The 21245-nt window shown below is 38.5% G+C and overlaps 1 protein-coding gene across 1 annotated transcript in view; it reads left to right on the top strand.

Moving 5' to 3' along the window:
- GMCL1 (germ cell-less, spermatogenesis associated 1) overlaps positions 1–16112 on the top strand; it is a 91621-nt gene extending 75509 nt beyond the window's left edge. The window contains exons 12-14 of the mRNA XM_006882296.1: positions 5074–5219; positions 6060–6147; positions 15548–16112. Of these exons, the coding sequence (XP_006882358.1) occupies positions 5074–5219; positions 6060–6147; positions 15548–15664 (351 nt within the window). The 3' untranslated portion in view covers positions 15665–16112. The remainder of the gene's footprint in view (positions 1–5073; positions 5220–6059; positions 6148–15547) is intronic.
- The last annotated feature ends 5133 nt before the right edge of the window (positions 16113–21245 follow it).

The following is a 21245-nucleotide window of genomic DNA, read 5'->3' on the forward strand; positions in this document are numbered from 1 at the left end:
CTGTAAATGTTTATGAAAATTAATAAAATATAATTATAGAAAAAAAAAAGAATGCTTTGAGCAGAATATTGAATGATCCAGGATGCATTAAAATAAGGTGGAAGGAGTACACTGTACCAAAAAGAACTGGATGACACAGAAGTATTTCTTGAAATAACATGTGATCAAGAGGCAATGATGATGAAGCTACCCTAAAGGGCTTTGCAAAAACCAAGGCCCCAGGAATTGATTATCAAGTGACATATTTCAATAAATAGATGCTGCTGTTGACATGCTCACCAGGTTGTACCAAGAAATCTGGAGAGCAGTTATCTGGCCAACTGACTAGAAGAGATCCATATTTATTCCCATCCCAAAATGTGACCCCACAGTGTGGAAATTATCAGTATCACTAATATCACACACAAGTAGAATCCTGCTGAAGATTATCCAGAAATGACTGGAACAGTACATTGATAGAGAACTATGAGTTTAGAAGAGGCTGTGGCACTGGATCTTGGCTGAAAGCAGAGTACTATAAGAATGGCAATTTGTTTCATTGACTATGCAAAGACATTTGACTGTGTGAATCACAACAAACTGTGGCTAACCTTGAGAAGAATGGCAGTCACAGAACACTTTATTGTGCTCATGCAAAACCTATACTTCGACCAGGATGCAGTCCTCAGAACAGAACAAGGAAACCCTGCATGGTTCAAAATCAGGACAGGAGTTCATCAGAGATGCATCCTGTCTCCATATTTTTTTTCAATCTGTATGCAGAACATACCTTTTAGGAGGCTGGACTTTATGAGGAGGAATGTGGCATCAGGATTGGAGGAAGTCTCATCAACAGTCTCCATCATGCAGATGACGAAACCTTGCTTAATGAAACTGAGGAAGATCTGAAGCATTTGTTGCAGAAGATAATGGACTATATTCTTCACTATGGCTGTAAGCGCAACATCAAGGAGACAGAGATAGATTGTCACCATTGGGCCAGTTGGCAGCACCATGGTAGATGAAGAAGAGATTGAGTTTGTTAAAAATTTCAGCTTGCTCAGTTCCACAATCAACACTCTAGGCACCAGCAGTCAGGAAATTAAAAGGTGAATTGCACTGGGGAAGTCTGCTGTCAGGGACCTCTCCAACATGCTAAAAAACAATGATGTCAGTCTAGAAACTAAGGTGTGCCTTATCCAGGCCATGGTCTTAACAATTGTTACACATCAGAGAGCTATACCATGACTAATGATGACAAGAAGAATCGATGCCTTTGAATTGTGGTGCTGCAGAAAAGTATTGAACATACCGTAGACCTTTAAGAGAACAGACAAATCTCCTTTGGAGAGAGTAAAACCAGGCTACTCCTTGGAGGCAAGGATTTTGACTCTCCATATTATATACTTTGGCCATGTTGCCTAGAGAGATCAGTCCTTGGAGAAGCATATCATGGGTGGAGGGGACAGCACAGGAGAGGAAAACCCTGGCTGAGATGGATTGGCACAGTAACCGACATAATAGGGATAGGTGTGTCAGAATTAATGGGACTGGCTCACAATAGGGCAAGGTTCAGAGCTATTTATTATACATAAGGTCACTATGAGTTGCAGGCGACTTGATGGCACATAACAGTAACAACTCTGTCCAAAGCTGTTATTTTGTTTTTAATTGTTTAATAAGTTAATCATGACCCATTAAATTGTTTTCACTACCAACTGGCTATGACCTACATTTTAAAAAATTCTAAACTAAGTATAATTTTTATCTTAATCATTTATCCTAATTAACAACCATTTAGTTACCATTAATTCTTCCTTCATTTTAACTTTTATTTATCATTTCAAAAATTATGTTGCATTTATAATGATGATGATAAATATTTCAAGAATGCTAGTGGAGATGTCTTTTCTGTCTCTTATTCTTCTGGGTTTTTTACTTTATTTCTTTCTGGTTCCTAATTGAACCATAATTCATTGTTTTTGTTTAATTTAGAGCATTTTTTAAAATAATGTGATTTTTAACAGAAGTTTACCTAAGGTTTAGAAGTTCATTCATTCATTGATGCACATTTTCCTCCCCTTCTCTCCATCTGCCTCCCTCAGTTGATTTTGTAATGTACTTCTTATTCCAGATCGTTGTTACACATTCCTTTCAGGCAGTTCTAGTGCAGTGTTCATGCTACCCATTTTTTTCCTGTTCTCTCCCTCATCTCTCCTGTTCAGCTTTATAAGAGCAGTACTTTTGTAATGTCTGTCCTTTTGTGACTAAGACATTTCACTCAACTTCCAGAGTCACTGTACAGTGTTACACAGGTTTAATGTTTTTCAGTGCTGCATGATAGTCCATGAGTGTTTTTATGTCCATTCCTTTGTTGATGGGCTGTTGGGTTGCTGCCATCTCTTCGCTATGTGAATAACACAGTAGTAAATATGGGTGTGCATATGGCATGGTCAAATAGCATTTCTGTTTCCAACTTCTTGAGAAAGTGCCAGACCACCTCCTGTGGCATTTGCAGTGAGTGAGAATTCTAGTCTCTCCACATCCTCACCAGCATTTGTTGTTTGCTGTTCTGTTGAACTTTGCTCTAGTTGTTGGGGACCATAACTCCTTTGAAGCACAAGCCAAAATGCCACTTCGTATTCCTTCTTATTTGTGTCCATTATTCAGTGTTCTCTGTCATTCTGAATCATTACTGTTGTTCTGAAGTCTTAGTGATTTCAATATTCCTGTTTCTTGTCCTCTTCCCCTGGTGATCTTGTGCTACACTCTACCGCACTCACTTACTCTCTTAACCATTCTCAATATGTGCTAAAAATCACTGCACCTCTTTTAAATTCTCCATTTATAGCTTCTCAGACTCCACTTCCTTTCGTGTTTTCAGTTCTCTCTCTATTGAGAATTAGTGATTTATTTCTGAACTCAAACTTTTTTATTATACTCCATTGGGACATATGGTACAATGTTCTTCCTACTTTTCTGCTTTTCATCATCACTCTTCTCAGAGCATTCCTACTTCTTCCTTTAGAATATTGCTTTAGATAATAGTTTCTGACTTTAAATCAATCCCTTGCATATAACTTTAGCTTTCCTTTTTTCCCCATTTGTTCTGTCAAACGCTTCCTGGTTGAATCTCAACTCTAAAATTACAGCTTTTAATCCTATCCTACTGTGAAAGGGTAGATTCTACTAAAGAAAACACCATACCAGTGAGTGTCTTCAGTGTTTTAACTGCAAATTTCAAGCAGATCTTTAGTGTTCCATGGTGATTCGTCTACATTTCCTTAGTGAATTTATCCTCTCACTCTCTCAAATGGCTCTCACATCTTTCTTCAAAAGGCAAAAATTACTCTCCTTCCTCATTCAAGATAGGATCCCTAGAAGTTAAATCACTTGACTGCCTAAATCCACCAGCCACAGGAAGAGAATGTGGCAATCTGTTTCCGTAAAGATTTACAGCCTTGGAAACCCTGTAGGGTTCTTTTACTGTGTCATGTGGGATTGCTGTGAGTTAAAATCAACTGTTCCATGTTCTTGTAACTAGAACATGGAACAACTGGAACAGCACATGGACAGGGAACTGTCAGAAATTCAAGCTGGATTCAGATGAGCTCATGACACGAGATATCATTACTAATGTCAAGTGGATCTTGGCTGAAAGCAGAGAATATCATAAAGATGTTTATTTGTGTTTTATTGGCTATGCAAAGTGTTTGACTATATGGGTCCTAACAGATTACAGTGAACACTGAGAAGAATGTGAATTCCAGAACACTTATTTGTATTTATGCAAAAACTGTATATATACATCAAGAAGCAGTTGTGCTGTTATCTCAGTAGAGTAAGGGAAAATTGCATAGTTAAAATAAGATGTATGTCTGGATTTTATCCTTTCTCCATACCTATTCGGTCAGTATGTTGAGCAGATCATTTCAAAAGTTGAACTATATGAAGAAGAATGTGACATCAGAATTGGGAAAAAACTTATTAGCAAGCTGCCTAATGCTGGTGGCATAACCTGGCTTGCAAAAAATAAAGATGATGTGTTTGCTTCCAAAGATCAAACCCTTCAACATGAGTTACATCTTAATATCAAGAAAACGAAAGTCCTCCTCACCAATAGACCAATAGGCAACATGATAGATGGAGAAAGATTTAAATTTTCAGTTATTTTATTTTACTTGAGTTCACAGTCAACACACACGGTAACTTAAAGTCAAGAAATCTAAAGATATGTTAGAGGTCAAAGACCTCTCCAAAATTCTCAAGAGCAAGGATGTTAAATAATAAAGTGCACCTGACTAATGCCATGATCTTTTCACTTGATTGTTATGCATCTGAAAGTTGCACAGTGAATAAGGATGATAGAAGAATTAATGCCAGGGAGCTCTGGTGGCCTAGTGGCAAGGAGCTGCAACTACAATCCCAGAGGCGCATGGTTCAAATCCACCAGATGCTCTGCTGGGGAAGGAGGGACAATCTCCTCCTGTACCAGTCAGATCTGATTTGACGGTACACTCACACAAAAGATAATAAAATAATAATAAGGAAGAATTAATGCCTTAGAATTGTTGTATTGGACTAACAAAAGCACAAACAAATCTGCCTTGAAGGAAGTACAGCTAAAAAAGGAGGAGGCATTACAAGCACATTTCAGGAGGAACAAGTCCTTGTAGAGAGAAACATCATGCTGGGAAAGATAGAGGATCAGAGAAAAAGAGGAAGACTCTTACCGAGATGTATTGAGTTTTTATCACTTCCACCTAGACACCCACTCCTCTAAGCTATTCCTCTTGTGCAGTGAACAGCTGTGTGATGTATAATAGAATTACAATATAAAGAGATAATGAAACAGATCATGAAAGGGTGACAGTAGGGAAATAACTTGAGGAATAATGATATTAAAGCTACTTTTCTGGTCTTCAGATATAAGTCTGTGTGGTAATTCTTAAAGAAAAACATTGACAAAAAATAGAGACCCAAGAGAAAAATATTTGTAATGAGTTAGAACACATTTCAAAAGGGTTTTTCATATTTGACTTGCTATTATAAACTGAAAGAATTATCTTTTTTCCTTCCCTCCCTCTCTCTCAGTACTGCTGGCGGTGGACAGGTTTTAACTTCGGCTTTGACCTGCTTGTAACTTATAACAATCGGTACATCATTTTCAAACGCAATACACTGAATCAGCCATGTAGTGGTTCTGTTAGTTTACAGCCTCGAAGAAGCATAGCATTTAGGTAAGGTGAGATTTCCTCCCTCCCACTCCCTTTAACTGTAGAGGGGAAAATATTACAACTTTGAAAGTATGTGAAAGTGCTAGAAAAAAAGTTGTAAGATCCAGTAAGTTAAGTCAAAAGAATAGGTTGGGATATGAATAATAGACAATATATTCTACGCTTGAAGCTGCTTACCACTGCTATTTGTGGTAAATAAAAGGTCACACTGGATGTATGGCAAGGTATTTTTCCAGGGAAACATGTCTAGTAATCAATTACTCTTGGCTTTCTATAGGTTTTGATGTGTCATGTGTCTAATTTGTCCTACAAGAGAGCTGTCTATCAGTTGATTTCTGGAGAATATGCTGTAAACTAATAAAATGTAAGATAGTTTCATGAGCAGAGACTGATTAAACTAGTTGCTGTTTTGTCAGCTCCCTCTCTGGCTGGCCTGCATGGATCAGAATAGAGCTGTGCTCTGTATGGCTACCAAAGGCTGATTTTTGCAAGTCGTTTGCCGTACCTTTCTTCCAACAGACTTCTAGGTAGACTCAGAATTTCAGTCTTTTATTTAATAGGCTAATGTATTAACTGTGTATACCACCCTACCCAGGGACTGTATGGCTTATTCAGAAACCTTATATTTGTAAAATTCTTTTATATCTCAGATAGGCAGAAAGCATGGGTTCATAAATCTGTATAGAATCAGTGGATAGTTTGAATATATTTTTTTAAGTCTTAGAGATTTTGGAAGATAAAAAAAGTAAATATTGAAGTGACGGAAAGCCCATTTAAATTAGTACATTGTTTTAAAAAGAATCGATTTTTTAATTTAGGTTTTTTTTTGTTTTTTAATCCTAGATTACGTTTGGCCTCTTTTGATAATAGTGGAAAACTAATATGTAGTAGAACAACTGGCTATCAAATACTAACACTTGAAAAGGATCAGGTAAGTTTGATTATATTTCTATTAATTCTGCGGAACAATTGGTCTTTTGAATCCTCATTTGAATATTGTAGGAAGAATTAACAGTTTTATATAAATTAACACTATTGTTAATTATTATTATATTTTAAAAATGGCTAGAACAGTACATAGATAAAGGTCTGCCAGAAGCTCAAGCAGGATTTATAAAAGACTGTAGCACCAGGAATATTATTACTGGTGTCAAATGGATGCTGGATAAAAGTAAGGAATACCAGAAAAATTTCTATTGGTGTTTTATTGACTATGCAAAGGTATTTGACTGTGTGGCTCATAACAAGTTGTGCTTGACATTGAGAAGAATGGGAATCGCAAAACACTTAATTGTGCTAATGCGGAATCTATACCTGGTCCCAGGAGGCTATTGTGCATACAGAGCCGGGGAACACTACATGGTTTAAAATTAAGAAAGGATTGCATCAGGTTTGTAATATTTCTCCAAACCTGTTCAGTCGTATGCCGAGCAAATTATTTCAGAAGCTGGACTCTGTGAAGATTCATCAATAGCCTGCGTTATACAGATGATACAATCTTGCTTGATGAAAGTGAGGAGGACTTGAAGCACTTTTTACAGAAGATCAAGGAATGCAGCCTTCAGTATGAATTGCATCTCAGTGTCAAGAAAACCAAAGATTTTTACCACTGGACCAATAGGTCATGTCAAGATGGATGGAGAGGAGATTGAAACTGTCAACAGCTTCACCTTACTTGGATCCACAATTAACACGCTTAGTAACAGCAATCAGGAAATAAGGAGCAATATTGCACTGGGAAAGTCCACAGTTAGGAACTTCTCCAAATTATTGAGGCCATCGTCTTTCTGATCACTTGCTCTGCATCTAAGAGTTGGACAATAAAAAGGATAATAGAAGAATAATTGATGCTTTCGAGCTGTGGTGTTGGACAAGAGCACTGAGCATCCCATGGACTGCCAAAAGAACAAACAAGAGGAGGCAGCCAGAGTGTCCTTGGAGGCATGGGCATGTTGCTATAAGAGGTATTCCTTGGAGAAAGACATGATGCTGGGAAGGGTGGAGGATCAATAAAGGAGAGGAAGACCTTCAACCAGGTGAACTAACATGGTGACTGCTGCAGTGGGCTCTTGTGTGTGAGGATGGCACAGGATAGAACAGGGTTCAGATCTTTAGTTCATAGACTCGGTATGAATTGTACTCAACAGCACCTAACAACAATAACAATATAATGCATTAACAATGTTATGTTGTTGTTGTTATGTTGAGTCAGAACTGACCCATAGCTGACCCTCCCTCTAGTACGTTTTCTTATTAATGTTATTTCATATTAACGTTAATCATATTGTAAGAGATTGCCCATCTTTCTCCCATGGAGCAGTGAGTCAGTTCAAACTTTGTGCATTTGGGATTGCAGTGCAGCTTCTTACCACTTATAACTTAAAGCCACTAGGACTCTTTAATGTTATAATGAGTTAACATAATTTTATTTTAAAGGTTAATTTCAAAATTACCTCTTGAAAACATTTGTTTGAGCATGTTGTTGTTGTTGTTTAATGCCGTCGAGTCGTAGACGACTCATAGCGACCCTACGACCCTACGAACGAACAGCCTGAGCACTGTTTGTACATAGAGTTTCCAGAGGCAAGCCATTTTGGAAGTGGATGCCGCTCCTGCTTCCAGTTGTTTGAGCATAGGCTTGTAGAAATTTCAGTCAGCCTGCAACTCAAGCAGCAACCCCTTGTGTACAGTGGAACAAAACACCAGGTTCTGAGAATTAGAGGGTAGATCATTGTGAGGCACAACGTTTTTATTGGCTGATTTTCAGCCATAGATTGCCAGATCATTCCTCCCAGTCTGTCTTCATCTGGAAACTTCACTAAAACCTATTCAATATCATAACAAGTACATTTTAACCAAACGAGTGATTGATACTAATGACAAAATAAACATAGGTCTCCCAAACAGAAGGCAAGAATTCTACCACTGGCCCACCATTGATCAGTTATCAGTATTAACGATCAGTTATCAGAGGAGATTAGCAGTTTTCCTTGGACTGAAGAGACTGATTATTGCCATCAAAACTTAACATTAGGAGGAACCTTAGAAGTAGTATGTTTAGCCCATCAACAAATGAATAGGTAGAGAAGCTGTGGTATATTCACACAATGGAATACTATGCTGCATTGAAAAACAAGGAACTCATGCAGTATTATTCAAAATGGGTGAGCCTGGAGGACATTATGCTGAGTGAAATATCTCAGTCGCAAAAGGACAAATATTGCATGGTGCCACTGCTGTAAAATGGGACTGATATCAGGGTGGGGGTAAGATTGAGAAAAACTGGATAAATTGTGTATACTGCACTGAAGCAGATGAGGGACTGAATAATTTAAAAGCGATGTATGATAGGGTATTATGGTTATCACAAGAGTCCACAATTAAGGTTGCATAGTGGAATGTACTTGGGGCGGTGGGAGGGGTGCGGGGGGGATTGTTACCAGGGGAGGAGTCTTTCTTTTACTTTTGAAAGAGAGGAGCAAACTGGGGGGCGGGAGGAGAGGGCTGGGCAGGTAGAGAAGTGCAGCAATGAATGAATGGAAATCCAAATTCTCTGTAAATGTTCATTAAAATTATTAAAAAAAAAAAAGAAGTAGTATGTTTAGCACACCCTGGCTGAGAACTCCATTACAGCACTCTTAAAGCAAGTCCTCCAGCCACAGTTGTAGTTCTTCAGTAACAAAAAGCTGATTTCCTCACGTGATCGGTAATGTATGAGAATGCCTATTTCTAGGTGGTCACAGAGAGCCAAAGCCAAAGAGAATATGTAAAAAGCCCAAAAGGAAAAGGTAGCCAACTAGTTGAGAGGGTTTACATTTGAATTGAAGATTTGTACTAGGGAGCTGAATTTATGGACATTGGAATTCCGTTTTATCAGATAGAATGTGGAGAAATATGTTGTTGTTGTTGTTGTTGTTAGGTGCCGTCAAGGCAACAGCAACTGTATATATATATATGACAGAGTGAAGCTCTGCCCAGTTCTGCACTATCCTCGCAGCCCACTGCTGTAGTCACTGCATCAGTATGTCTCATTGATGATCATCTTCTCCTTCTCTGACCCTTCACCTTTCCAAACATGATGTCCATGCACTAGCGCCTCCTGATAATATACCTAGGGGAAGTGAGTTGAAGTCTCACCATCCTTGCCTCTTAAGTGACAGGAACCTTAGAGAAGCAGGTATTTATTTGTGCATGAAGATAGAGGAAATAATGGTGTAGAGATTAAAAAAGGGGAGGGGGCAAGTGGACCTAACAAAATCCTTACAACTGGACTAATGGGTAAGATAATGATATGTGGGGAAGAGATTAAAGTTGTCAGCAGTTTCATTTTACTTGGATCACCTATGGGAGCAGCAGCTAAGAAAGAAAATAATATTGCATTGGAAAAATCTTTGTCAAGGACCTCTCCAAAGTGCTAAAGAGCAAGGATGTCAGTTAAAGACTAAGGTGTAACTGATCTGCCCCATGGTCTTTTGAGTTGATTCCTCTGCATTAAAGTTAGGCAGTTAATAAAGATGGCAGAAGAAGAATTGATGCCTTTGAATTGTGGTGTTGGCAAAAAATACGAAATGGACTGCTAAAGAACAAACAAGTCTGTGTTGGAAGGAAACAAATCTGTGTTGGAAGGAGTATAGCCAGGATGCTCTCCAGACGCAAGGAAGGTGAAACATTGTCTCACATACTTTGCATGTGTCAGGAGGGGCCAGTCCTCGGAAAAGCGTATCATGATAGGAAAGGTCAGGGAAAGAGGGGAAGATCCCCAGCCAAATGGATTGACACAGTAACAATGGGCTGGAGCCTGTCAGAGATGGTGAGGACAGTACAGGATAGGGTAGGTCTGGATATTGTTCACAGGGTTGCTAGGAGCCATAGTCAACTCGATGGCACCTAACAACAGGAAATTGCTGCCTGTCCATATAACTGCCACTTCTTAATGGAATAAGAAAATGGAAACTTTGCTATAAAGATGGTTCAGTTCAAATGTAGATAAAAGTTGAGCCCCTGAAGTGGAGTAAAAAATTTGAGGGAAAAAGAATGAGGCCTAATTTGAAACTTGAGATATTAATGAAGTTTAATATTTCTACCCAAATGATATGCACATGGTTCTTTTCTTTTTTTATAAGTTGGGTAAATCATTCTCACCCACCCCAGTGTTAACTGTCTTTAAACACCACCGTGTCCCTTTTTAAAAAAAAACCACACACACACACACACAATGATTCTTCCTTACATTTTTCTTAAATTTTTTTATTGTGATATGAGTAAAGTTTAGTATGTTTGTTTTCCATTCAATAATGCGTATATATTGTATTTGGGGACATTGATTACAATGCCCACATTATAATTGCATTCTTTCCACTTCCTCCATGGGTCACCTAGTTACAATCATCATTCTTTCCTATCCCATCTTCTGAACTTTATTCTGGAGAGAAGCTGCTCCTACGTGATTGATTGTTCTAAGGTGTATGTTCTTTGGTTTCACTGTACAGGTCTTTCTATTGTGTGGCTGAATATTGAGTTACAAAAGATTATTTCAGTGCTAGATTTTTGAAGGGCAACTAACTGAAAACCAAATATCAGGAGTTTTACTAGTCTCTTCAGACAGTAAAACTTGTCTTTTTCACTGTTTAGAGGTTTTAGTCACATAATTTTCTTATTCTACTTAACGATGCTTTGGGAAGAATATTAAATGATCCTGGAAGCATTAAAAGAAGATGGAAGGAGGATACAGAATCACTGTACAAAAATAAATTGGCTGACATAGAAGAATTTCATGAAGCAACATATGAGCAAAAGAATGTGGTGATGAAGGAAGATGTTCAAGCTGCTCTGAAAGAATTGGCAAAAACAAGGCCCCTGCAATTGACAGCATACCAGTTGACATATTTCAACAAACAGATGCTACCTTGGGTGTGCTCACCAAGTTGTGCCAAGAAATCTGGAGGACAGCCATCTGGCCAACTGACTGGAAGAGATTTATATTTGTTCCCATTCCAAAGAAATGTGACCTGGCAGAGTGAGGAAATTATCAAACATTATCATTAATATCACATGCAAGCACATCAACAGAGAACTACCAGATGTGTAGACTGGTTTTAGAAGAGGTAGTAGGGATGTATTATATGTTAGATGGATTTTGGCTGAAAGCAGAGAGCAGTAGAGGAATTTCTGTCTGGTTTTTGTTGACTACGCAAAGGCATTTAACTGTGTGCATTACAACAAACTGCGGCTAACTCTGAGAAGAATGGGAATCCTAGAACACTTGATTGTGCTTGTACAAAACCTATAATTGGACTGGAGACAATTGTCAGAACAGAGCAAGGAAATGTTGCATGGTTCAAAATTGGGAAGGGTGTATGTCAGGGTTGTATTTCATCTCCATATGTTTTCAATCTGTATGCAGAACAGGTCATCTGGGAGGCTGGGCTCTATGAGGAGGAGTATGGCATCCAGATTGGAGAAGAACTCATCAACAACCTGCATTATGCAAATGGCACAACCCTGCTTGCTGAAACTGAAGAGGACCTGATGCACCTGCTGCAGAAGGTCAAGAACTGCAGTTTTCAATGTGGACTGAAGCTCAACATCAAGAAAACAAAGATTCTCACCACTGGGCCGATTGGCAGCATCATGGTAGTTGGTAAAGAGATTGAGATTGTTAACAGTTTTAGTTTGCTTGGCTCCACAATCAACACTCTTGGTACCAGCAGTCAGGAAATCAAGACACGAATTGCATTGGACAAGTCTGCTGTCAGGGACCTGTCCAGAGTACTGAAGAGCAACAGTGTCAGTTTGGAGACTAAGGTACACCTGATCCAGGCCATAGTCTTTGCAATTACTTGCTATGCATCAGAAAGATGGACAATGACTAGGGATGATCAAAAGAGAATTGGTGCCTTTGAGCTGTGGTGCTGGTGGAGAGTATTAGATACACCTAGAACTGCTAGGAGATCAAACAGGTTCATCCAGGAGAGGGTAAAACCAGACTGCTCCTTGGAGGCAAGGATTCTGAAGTTCTGTCTGACATACTTTGGGCACGTTGCAAAGAGAGACCAGTGCTTGATGATGGACATCATGCTTAGGAGGGTGAAGGGATGGTGCAAGAGAGGAAGACCCTGGATGGGATGGATTGACTCCGTGACTGGGGTTATGAAGGTAGGCGTTTCAGACAATAAAGTTGTCACAGAATAGGGCAGTGTTCAGAGCTTTTGTACATAGAGTCTCTGTGAATCACAACCTACTCAACAACATACAACAACATCATCAGGGACTGTCTCTTGTGACCTCAGAATTCAGCAATGATAGCAAAGAAACAGCTAGTTTGCCTAGTTTCAGGGTTATAATAAGAAAGTTCATATGGTATTTTAGTGTTTTGAACTAATAACCTTGTCTCTCTTGCTCATTTTCTCAAGAACTTGTTTTTCTTCATAGTATAGAATATTGATTTTTGTCATAAGATAAAATCATCAAATCATTGTTCTCAGTAAATTTAGTAAATGTGCCTTCAGCCAGGTTATTCATACATTACTCGACTAGGGTTACCCATGTTTCAATATCATCACAGCATTGTCAGCCTAGGTGTTCACTCGGCCTAATCCAACATCTTATCCAGCTTGTTTATTAGAAATGTATTTTTAAAAATACTGCTTTCTCTCTTTGGAGTTATGTAGAGATAATGTAGAAGCTGTTTAGAGATATTACAGAAAATACCAGAAAGTTGCTTACCTTTGTTGTGTTAACTATGCAGAGGCATTTGACTGTGTGCATCATAAGAAATTATGGATAACATTACAAAGACTGGGAATGCCGAGCATTTCATTGTGCTCATGCAGAACCCGTACTTGGACCCAAGAGTCAATTATTTGGAGAAAAAAAATGGGATACTCTTCGGTTTAAAATCAAGAAATATGTTTGACAAAGCTGTGTCGTTTCACCATACATCCTCAGTCTGAATAGTGAGCAAATAATCTAGAAAGCTGGACTGCATGAAGAGAAGTGTAATGTCAGAAGTGGAGACTCAGTAGTATTCTATGACAAAGCCTTGCTTTCTCAAAGTAAAAAGGAATTAAGCACTTATTAATGAAAATAAAGCTTTCAGTATAGAATACACTCAACATAAAATAAAAATTCTCACAGTTCATAAGCATTATCATGATAAACAGAAAAGATTGAAGTTGTCAGAGAGTTCATTTAAATTGGAATCATAAACCACACCCATGCAAACCAACCAGGCAGCCCAGCACACTGCTGTTGAGTCAGTTGCAAATCATACCACCCTTCCATTGGGATTCCAGGACTGTAAATCATGATGGGAGAAGGCTGTTCATCTTTCTCCAGCAGAGCAGGTGATAGATTCAAACTATTAACCTTTCAGTAACTACTGTACTACCAGAGCTGCTTCTCCATGGAAATAGCAGTCAATATGTCAAACAATGTATTGCTTTGGAGAAATCGACTTCAGAAAGACTTCTTTAAAGTACTAAAATGGAAAGATGTCACACTGAGAACCAAGGTGTGCCAGACCCAAATCGTGATCTTTTCTGTTGCTTCCTATACATCTCGAAGTTGAACAGCGAATAAAGATGGCAGAAGAATTGATACCTTTTATTTGCAGTACTGATGAAGAACACTGACTAATCCATGGATTTAAAAAAAAAAAAACAACAACAAAACAACCAAACAGATATGTCTTGGAGACGATGCAGCCAGATTGCTCCCTTATTGGCAAAGATTGTGAAACTGTCTCACTTCTTTTGGGCATGTTGTTAGGAGGGGCCAGTTCTTAGAAAAAGACATCTTTCTATCAAAAGTCACAGAGAGAGGAAGATTCTCAGCAAGATGTATTGACACAATGGGCTTGAGTGTATCAGAGATCATGAAGGTAGTGTAGGGTAGGGCAAGGTTCAGATATCTTTTTTCCTTGGGTCACCATGAGTAGTAGTCAATTCACATGACATCAGCAAACCTGAAAGTGCGTTCATATGGTAATACATTTTGCATTCCAAGAAACAGCATACTTGTTACACAGACAATAGGAAATCTTAGAAACTTGCTTGTCTGTAACGATAATGACTTCACAATCATCCAAGTGATTTGCTATACATAAGACCCATGAGAAATTGAGCCCAGGAACAAAGATTTTATAAATTAATAACTTGGAAGGGACTGGAAAGTATTATGGTAAGGGAACTAACTCAGCCCCGTAAGTACAAATATTGTAAATGACCATTATTGTAGAATATGTATGAGGATACAAGGGGGGAGCTGAGTGGTGAGGATGAACAGTTATGAGGGGGTTAATCATAGTTTCACACAAATTTGATGAGTGGAGGGCGGGAGGGTAAAGGAAATGGCAAAGATCTGGTGTGAAAAACAGTATATACGAACTTTGAAAGTAAACAGTAAAAAATAAAAATTTTATTTAAAAAAAAAAAAGAAATTGAGCTCAGTTGAGAAATGTATGAAGAGGATAGTACCTGTGGAGCTTTGGTGGCCTAATGGTAAGGAACAGTGCTGCCAACTCACAGGCATGCAGTTCAAATGTATCAGCTGTTCCCGAGGAGAAAGATGGATAGTCTTCTGAAAACCCACAGAAGGGTCAGCTATGAGTTGGTTTTGACGGCACCTAACAACAGTGTTTATAAAATGTATTGGTAGTTGATAGAAATGTTGCAGCAACAAAAATTACTGTCATTATTGGGTGAACATGATGGAAGAAGAGTGGATGCATTTGAGCTGTGGTGCTGGAGAGTATTGGCTATACAGCAGACTACTAGAAGAACAAACAGATTCGTCCTGGAAAGGGTGAAACCAGGCTGCTCCTTGGAGACAAGGATTCTGAAGCTTTGTCTGACACACTCTGGGCATGTTGCAAGGAGGGACCAGTTCTTGGAGAACAGACATCATGTTTGGAAGGGTGAAAGGACAGCACAGTTGATGAAGACCCTGGATGAGATGGATTGACTCAGTGACTGGGGTAATGGGGGTAGGTATGTTGGAGACAGTAAGATTGGCACAGGATAGAGCATCGTTCAGGGATGTTATACCTGTCTATACCTATGTATAGGTGACACATAACAATAACAGCAAAAGTATATGGCAGGCTGTTCTGAGCCCTCCACCTGCACTGCCTTTTAATCTTCAGTGTAATTTTCCATTTAGAAGTTGTACTTGACACTCAGTGACTTGCCCAAGGTCACGCTGCTATTGGGTGAAGTTTTTAAGACTTAGCTGCATCCTCTCAGACTCTAGACTTAACTAGAGTATCTCAACAGTTTGTTCTTTTTTTAATTTTTATTAGTTATCATTAAAGTTACTAATTTGTTTTATAGGAACAAGTGGTGATGAACTTGGACAGCAGGCTTCTGGTATTCCCTTTATTTATCTGCTGCAACTTCCTGTATGTGTCACCAGAAAAAAGAACTGAACATAATCATCCAGAAAACTGAGCACCTCATCAACTGGAACCAGTAACACTTTACAAAAATCTTAGGCCAGCTTTATTTTAATAATGGCTTTGCTGATAATCACATCGAAGGTGACTAACTCTAACAAAGGCCTTATGAACTATAACAGATAACACAGAAGACTGTTCTTATCCTTACTTCATTTCTATGCATATATGGGGGGGAAACCTTAAAGCCAAGAAAATATCAGTCAAACTACTCTTGTAAAGATGTCAGCCACTGCTTTTGATTTACCATCAGTAGAAAATTGTTATAAATTCCACACACTTCTGCAACCAAATATAAATTTAATTTTTCAGCTTAAACTTTGATCCTATCTAATGTTAGTTAGCCTTAGGTATTCATCTGTGAATTAATTTTTATTTGCCTAAAAAAAATTTAAAGAATTATTTAAATAGCCAATTAAAAATGCTTTCAGTTTGTACATTGATGTTCTGTACAGTTTCATTAAGTTGTGAATTAATTTATGTAACAAATATTACACTTTAAATATTTTCATAGTCTCCAATTTTTAGAATTATTTATATTTGAATTAAAATTATATTTTCTACTTAAGCTCAGGACTTTGACCTCTGAATTGAGTCCCTTTGAGTTACACATGCTGATAGAAATTTCATAGTAAATCTAAATAAAGTTGGAGGGTCTAATGTAGAAGCTGGATAATAAAGCATTATGTAAAAAGTGGGACTTTTTCCCCCCCTTATTATTTATCATCAAGTCAGATCCAACTGGCACAGGAAGAGATTGCCCTTCCTTCTCCAGCAGAGCATCTGGTGGATTCCAACCGCATGCACCTTTAGGATTGCAGTGCAGGGACTTTTTTTTTTAAATGAGGTGTACACTTGTCATGATTTATATATGTTAGCTTCTTGTATTTACTGATATTTTTAAAATAGGCATGCTCATTTTCTTCTCAATATAAATACTTTTTGTGGTTAATGTATATTTTTAGTATGTTCCAGAGGAAATGGGAATCATTTTTTATATATTTGTACAAATAAGAATTTGGAAAATAATTAAACTCTTACATAAAATGAACAAAAAATATCTCAGGGATAAATAAATTTTTAGTTTATGGTAGATCAAAAAGATTTCCCTTTCTAATTAGATAATCCCCAGTTAGAATTACCTTTGGAATTTATGGATTTTTTTCCCCCTCCAGAAGTAATATCTGTAGGCTTATAACATTACTTTTTTTTCTTTCCAAATCCACCCTCTTAAAATTGAGAAAACTTTAAAAATACCTTTTCTACCACTATACTGCCAACCTGATTGGAGCTCTAGTGGTAAGGAGTTTTGCAAAGGCAGGTGGTCTGAATCTACCAGCTGCTCCACAGGAGAGAGAGGAGCCATCTCCTGTGGGATTTAAAGTCTCTGGAACCCCACCAGAGGACCAGCTAGGATTCAGTTCCAGTTTGAGGCCAGAGAGAGTTCAATACAGTGATGTGACTATTCTAGGAAGTTCTCTTTATTTTTCTGTTTGACTGCAGTGCATCTCTTTCATGAGATGCTGCCAGCTGTCATTCTTTTATCACAGCATAAGAAGTTTCTTGCTCTATAAAAAGAGAAATAAATAAAATATAAATACCAAACTTAGTAGTTATTTGAATTATTTGAACAATTAGGTTTTTACAAACCTTGAAAACAAAATATTATTGTATTCATGCACGAGTTAAATTAATGATGTAACTTATATAAGTTGTTTTTATGTACCCTTAGTTGAAACCAACTCACTGCTAACCATGTAGCAGATTTTCACAGGCAGTAAATTGCACAAGAGGGCATTTTCCATCTTTCTCCCACAGAGCAGCTGATGGATTTGAACTGTGTGCCTTTAAACTGGCAGTGCAGTTCCTTACTACAAGAAAGGTGGCCTAGCAGCAAGAAGCTGCCCTGCAATCCCAAAGGTACGTGGTTTAAGGCCACTGGCTGCTCTGTGGGAGGATGGGAAATCTCTTCTCCTATGATTAACTGCCCCTGAAAACATGCTGGAGGTTCTGACTCTATGACACACAACAACAGGCCACCAGGTGCTCTCTATTATATAAATTAAGTAGCCAAATTACAATTATATACATTTTGTATTGACTGGTTCTTTCCAAGGGAGATTTGGTGGCCTAGTGGGAAAGGAGTTGCATTACCAACCTAAAGAAATGTAGGTTGCCCACCCAAGCAGATATATGCACACCCATATTTATCCTGGCTTTGTTCACAATAGCAAAGAGTTGGAAGCAACCCAAGTGCCCATCAACAAACAAATAGATAGAGAAGCTGTGGTATATTCACACAATGGAATACTACACTGCATTGAAAAACATGGAACTCATTCTATACTATTCAAAATGGGTGACCCTGGAGTACATTTTGCTGAGTGAAATATCTCAGTCGCATCTCAGTCACAAAAGGTCAAATACATAGTGCCACTGTTGTAAAATGGGACTGACATTGGGGTTGGGGGGGGGGACTGAGAAAGATGGGATAAATTATGTATACTGCATTGAAAGAAATGAGGGAGAGAACTGTTTAAAGGGGATACATGATTAGATATTATTGTCATGACAGAGTCTAAAATGAAGGCTGCACAGTGAAGTGGATTTGGGGGAAGGAATTATATAACAATGAAAGAATTTTTCTTCTCCTTTTCAAAACAAAGGCTGCATAGTGCAGTGGACTTGGGGGGAGAAATTGTATACCAATGAAAGAATTTTACTTTTCAAAGAGAAGAGCAAACTGTTGTGGGCAGGGAGAAAAGTGCAACAGTGAATGAATGGAAATCCAAAGTCTCTGTAAACTTTCATTAAAATTAATAATAAAGATTGCTTAAATCCACCAACACCTCATTGGGGGAAGGGTGGATAACTTCCTTCCCTTGCAATTTATGACCTCTAAAAACGCACTGGAAGGTCAGCTAAGAGTCAGTTCCAACTTGGTGGCAATGTGTTTGAGTTTGTTTTGATCCCAAGGATTTTGCTCACTCCATTGGGGGGGAAAAATACTGAATCCAGACTCTTATAATAATGAGGGAGAAAGAGGTTCCTTCTTGGCTAAGTTACTTACCATCCTCCATAGGCAGGGTGATTATTTCCTTAATCTCAGACAGGATCCTTCTCACTGGAGAAATGGACAACTGTTAGCTAGAACTTACACATTATATTAAAAATTTTTATTTTTATGAAAAAGTTTTATTTTCATAACATACTTTTATGTGTTCATACACTTGGATTTTTCCCCCCACTGGAATATTTTCATTTTAAAGTATTTTTAGCTTGAAGTATCATGGTCAACCAACTTAGTGACGTAAAGTTAGGACCAACTCATAGCTGACCCTCCAGTGAGTTTCTGAGCCTGTTAGTCACAGGAGAGGAGATTGTCCAGTTTTCTTTTGTGGAGTTGCTGGTGAGTTCAAACTGTCAGAAAAGTGTAACCTTTGGCTTAGTGACACAGTACCCATAGATTACACCACCAGGGTTCCCCAAAGGAGCTCATATAACCTACTGTTTGCCAGTCATCACTTGTGGGCATCTCAGGGTTTTTTAGTTTTAACTCCTAGGACTTGGAAACAGTTGAGCATACCATGGACTGCCAAAAGAACAAACAGGTCTGTTCTGGAGGAGGTGAAGCCAAGTTGCTCCTTAGAGGCAAGGATTTTGAAGCTCCATCACACATACCTTTGGGCATGTTGCCAGGGAGGTCCAGTTCTTGGAGAAGGACTTCATGTATGGAAAGGTGGAGGGACAATGCAGGAGAGGAAGATCCTGGATGAGATGGACTGACATAGTAACTGAGATAATGGAGGTATAGGTGCCAAGAGTCAGTGAGACTGGCTCAGGATATAGCAGGGTTCAGAGATACTCTTGTACATAAGGTCGCTATGAGTCGTGGGCAATTCAACAACACGTAACAAAAATCAGTAAAGAAAATGTTCTAGATGCTTGTGCTTATTAATGAAGGTTATTAATTTAACTATTTGAAAAAAATTCACCTCAGTCTACAGTAGCCACTTTTTTTGGTGGTGTTAGGTGCCATGGAGTCATGTACAACCCATAGCAACCCTATGAACAACAGATGTGAACCCTTTTCTATCCTGTGCCATCCTCACACTTCCTGACACACTAGAGCCTATTGCAGCACTTTGTCAAACCACCCGGTTGGGGGTCTTCCTCTCCTTACCAAACCTCTACCTGCTGTCCTTGTCCAAGAAATAGACTCTTGTAGCAATGTGCCTGAATTATGAAGCAAAGCTGTATCATTTCTGCTTCCAACAAGCTCTCAGGCTATATTTTCTCCAAGACATATTTGATATTTTGGCAGACTGTAGAATGTTCAGTACTCTTCAACACTACAGCTCCAAGGTATTAATTCTTCTGTCATTCTTACTCATTGTTCAGCTCTCAGATGCATAGCAAGTTATTGGAAAGACCATAGCCTGAATTGGGTGCACCTTAGTCTTCAAATTGACATCATGTCTCCTCAGTAACTTGGAGAGGTACTTGACTGCAGACTTTCTCAGTGTAATACATCTTCTGATTCCCTGGCTCCTGGTAACAAGGTTTGTGGATTGTTGATTATGGATCCAAGTAAGATGAAATTGTTGATAGTTTTCAATCTTTTCTCCATCTATCATGATATTGCCATTGTTCCAGTGGTAAGAATATTTGTTCTCTTGACACTGAGATGCAATCCATACTGAATTCTTTGATCTTCTGTAGCAAATGCTTCAAGTTCTCCTCACTTTCAGCAAGCAAGTTTGTGTCGTGCAAATGAAGGTTATTGATGAGTCTTCCTCCAATCTTGATTTCACAATCTTCCTCATAGATTCCAGCTTCTCAAATGATTTGCTCAGCACACAGATTCAGTAGGTAGAGAAAATAAAACTGTGACACACACTTCTAATTTAAACCATGTAGTGTTGCCTTGCTCTGTTTGCACAACAGCCTCCTGGTCCAGCTATATGTTCCACATGATCACAAGTAAGTGCTCTGGGATTCCATGCTTCTCAATGTTAGCCGCAATTTGTTATGATCCACACAGTCAAATGCCTTTGCATAGTCAAAAAAGCATACATAGACATTCTTCTGATATTTTCAAATTTCAGCCAGGTTCCATCTCACATCAGCAATGATATCCATGCTGCCATGGCCTCTTCTAAATCCTGCTTCAACTTCTGGCAGTTCCATATCTATTTACTCTTCTAGCTGTTTATTATGTTCAGCAGTATTTTGCTTGTGATATTAAAGTAATTGTTCTATAGTTTCCACATTTTGTTCCATTGCCTTTCTTGGGAATGGGAACACATAGGGACCTATTCCATTGATCAGACAGCTATCCTCCAAATTTCCTGACAGACTGGTGAGTGCATCCAGGGATATATCTGTTAAATGAAACAAGTTAATTGGTATCCTAAGAATTTCTTGAGCTTTATTTTTTGCAAACCTGTCATGATCCACACAGTCAAAATGCCTTTGCATATTCAATATACACAAATATACATTCTTCTGGTATTCCTTTCAGTCAGGATCCATCAGACAGCAGCAATGATATCCCTGATGCCATGGCCTCTTCT

The sequence above is a fragment of the Elephantulus edwardii genome, unplaced genomic scaffold, assembly GCF_000299155.1.
Source record: "Elephantulus edwardii isolate Elephantulus edwardi_28Jun2011 unplaced genomic scaffold, EleEdw1.0 scaffold00019, whole genome shotgun sequence".
Classification (NCBI taxonomy): Eukaryota; Metazoa; Chordata; class Mammalia; order Macroscelidea; family Macroscelididae; genus Elephantulus; species Elephantulus edwardii.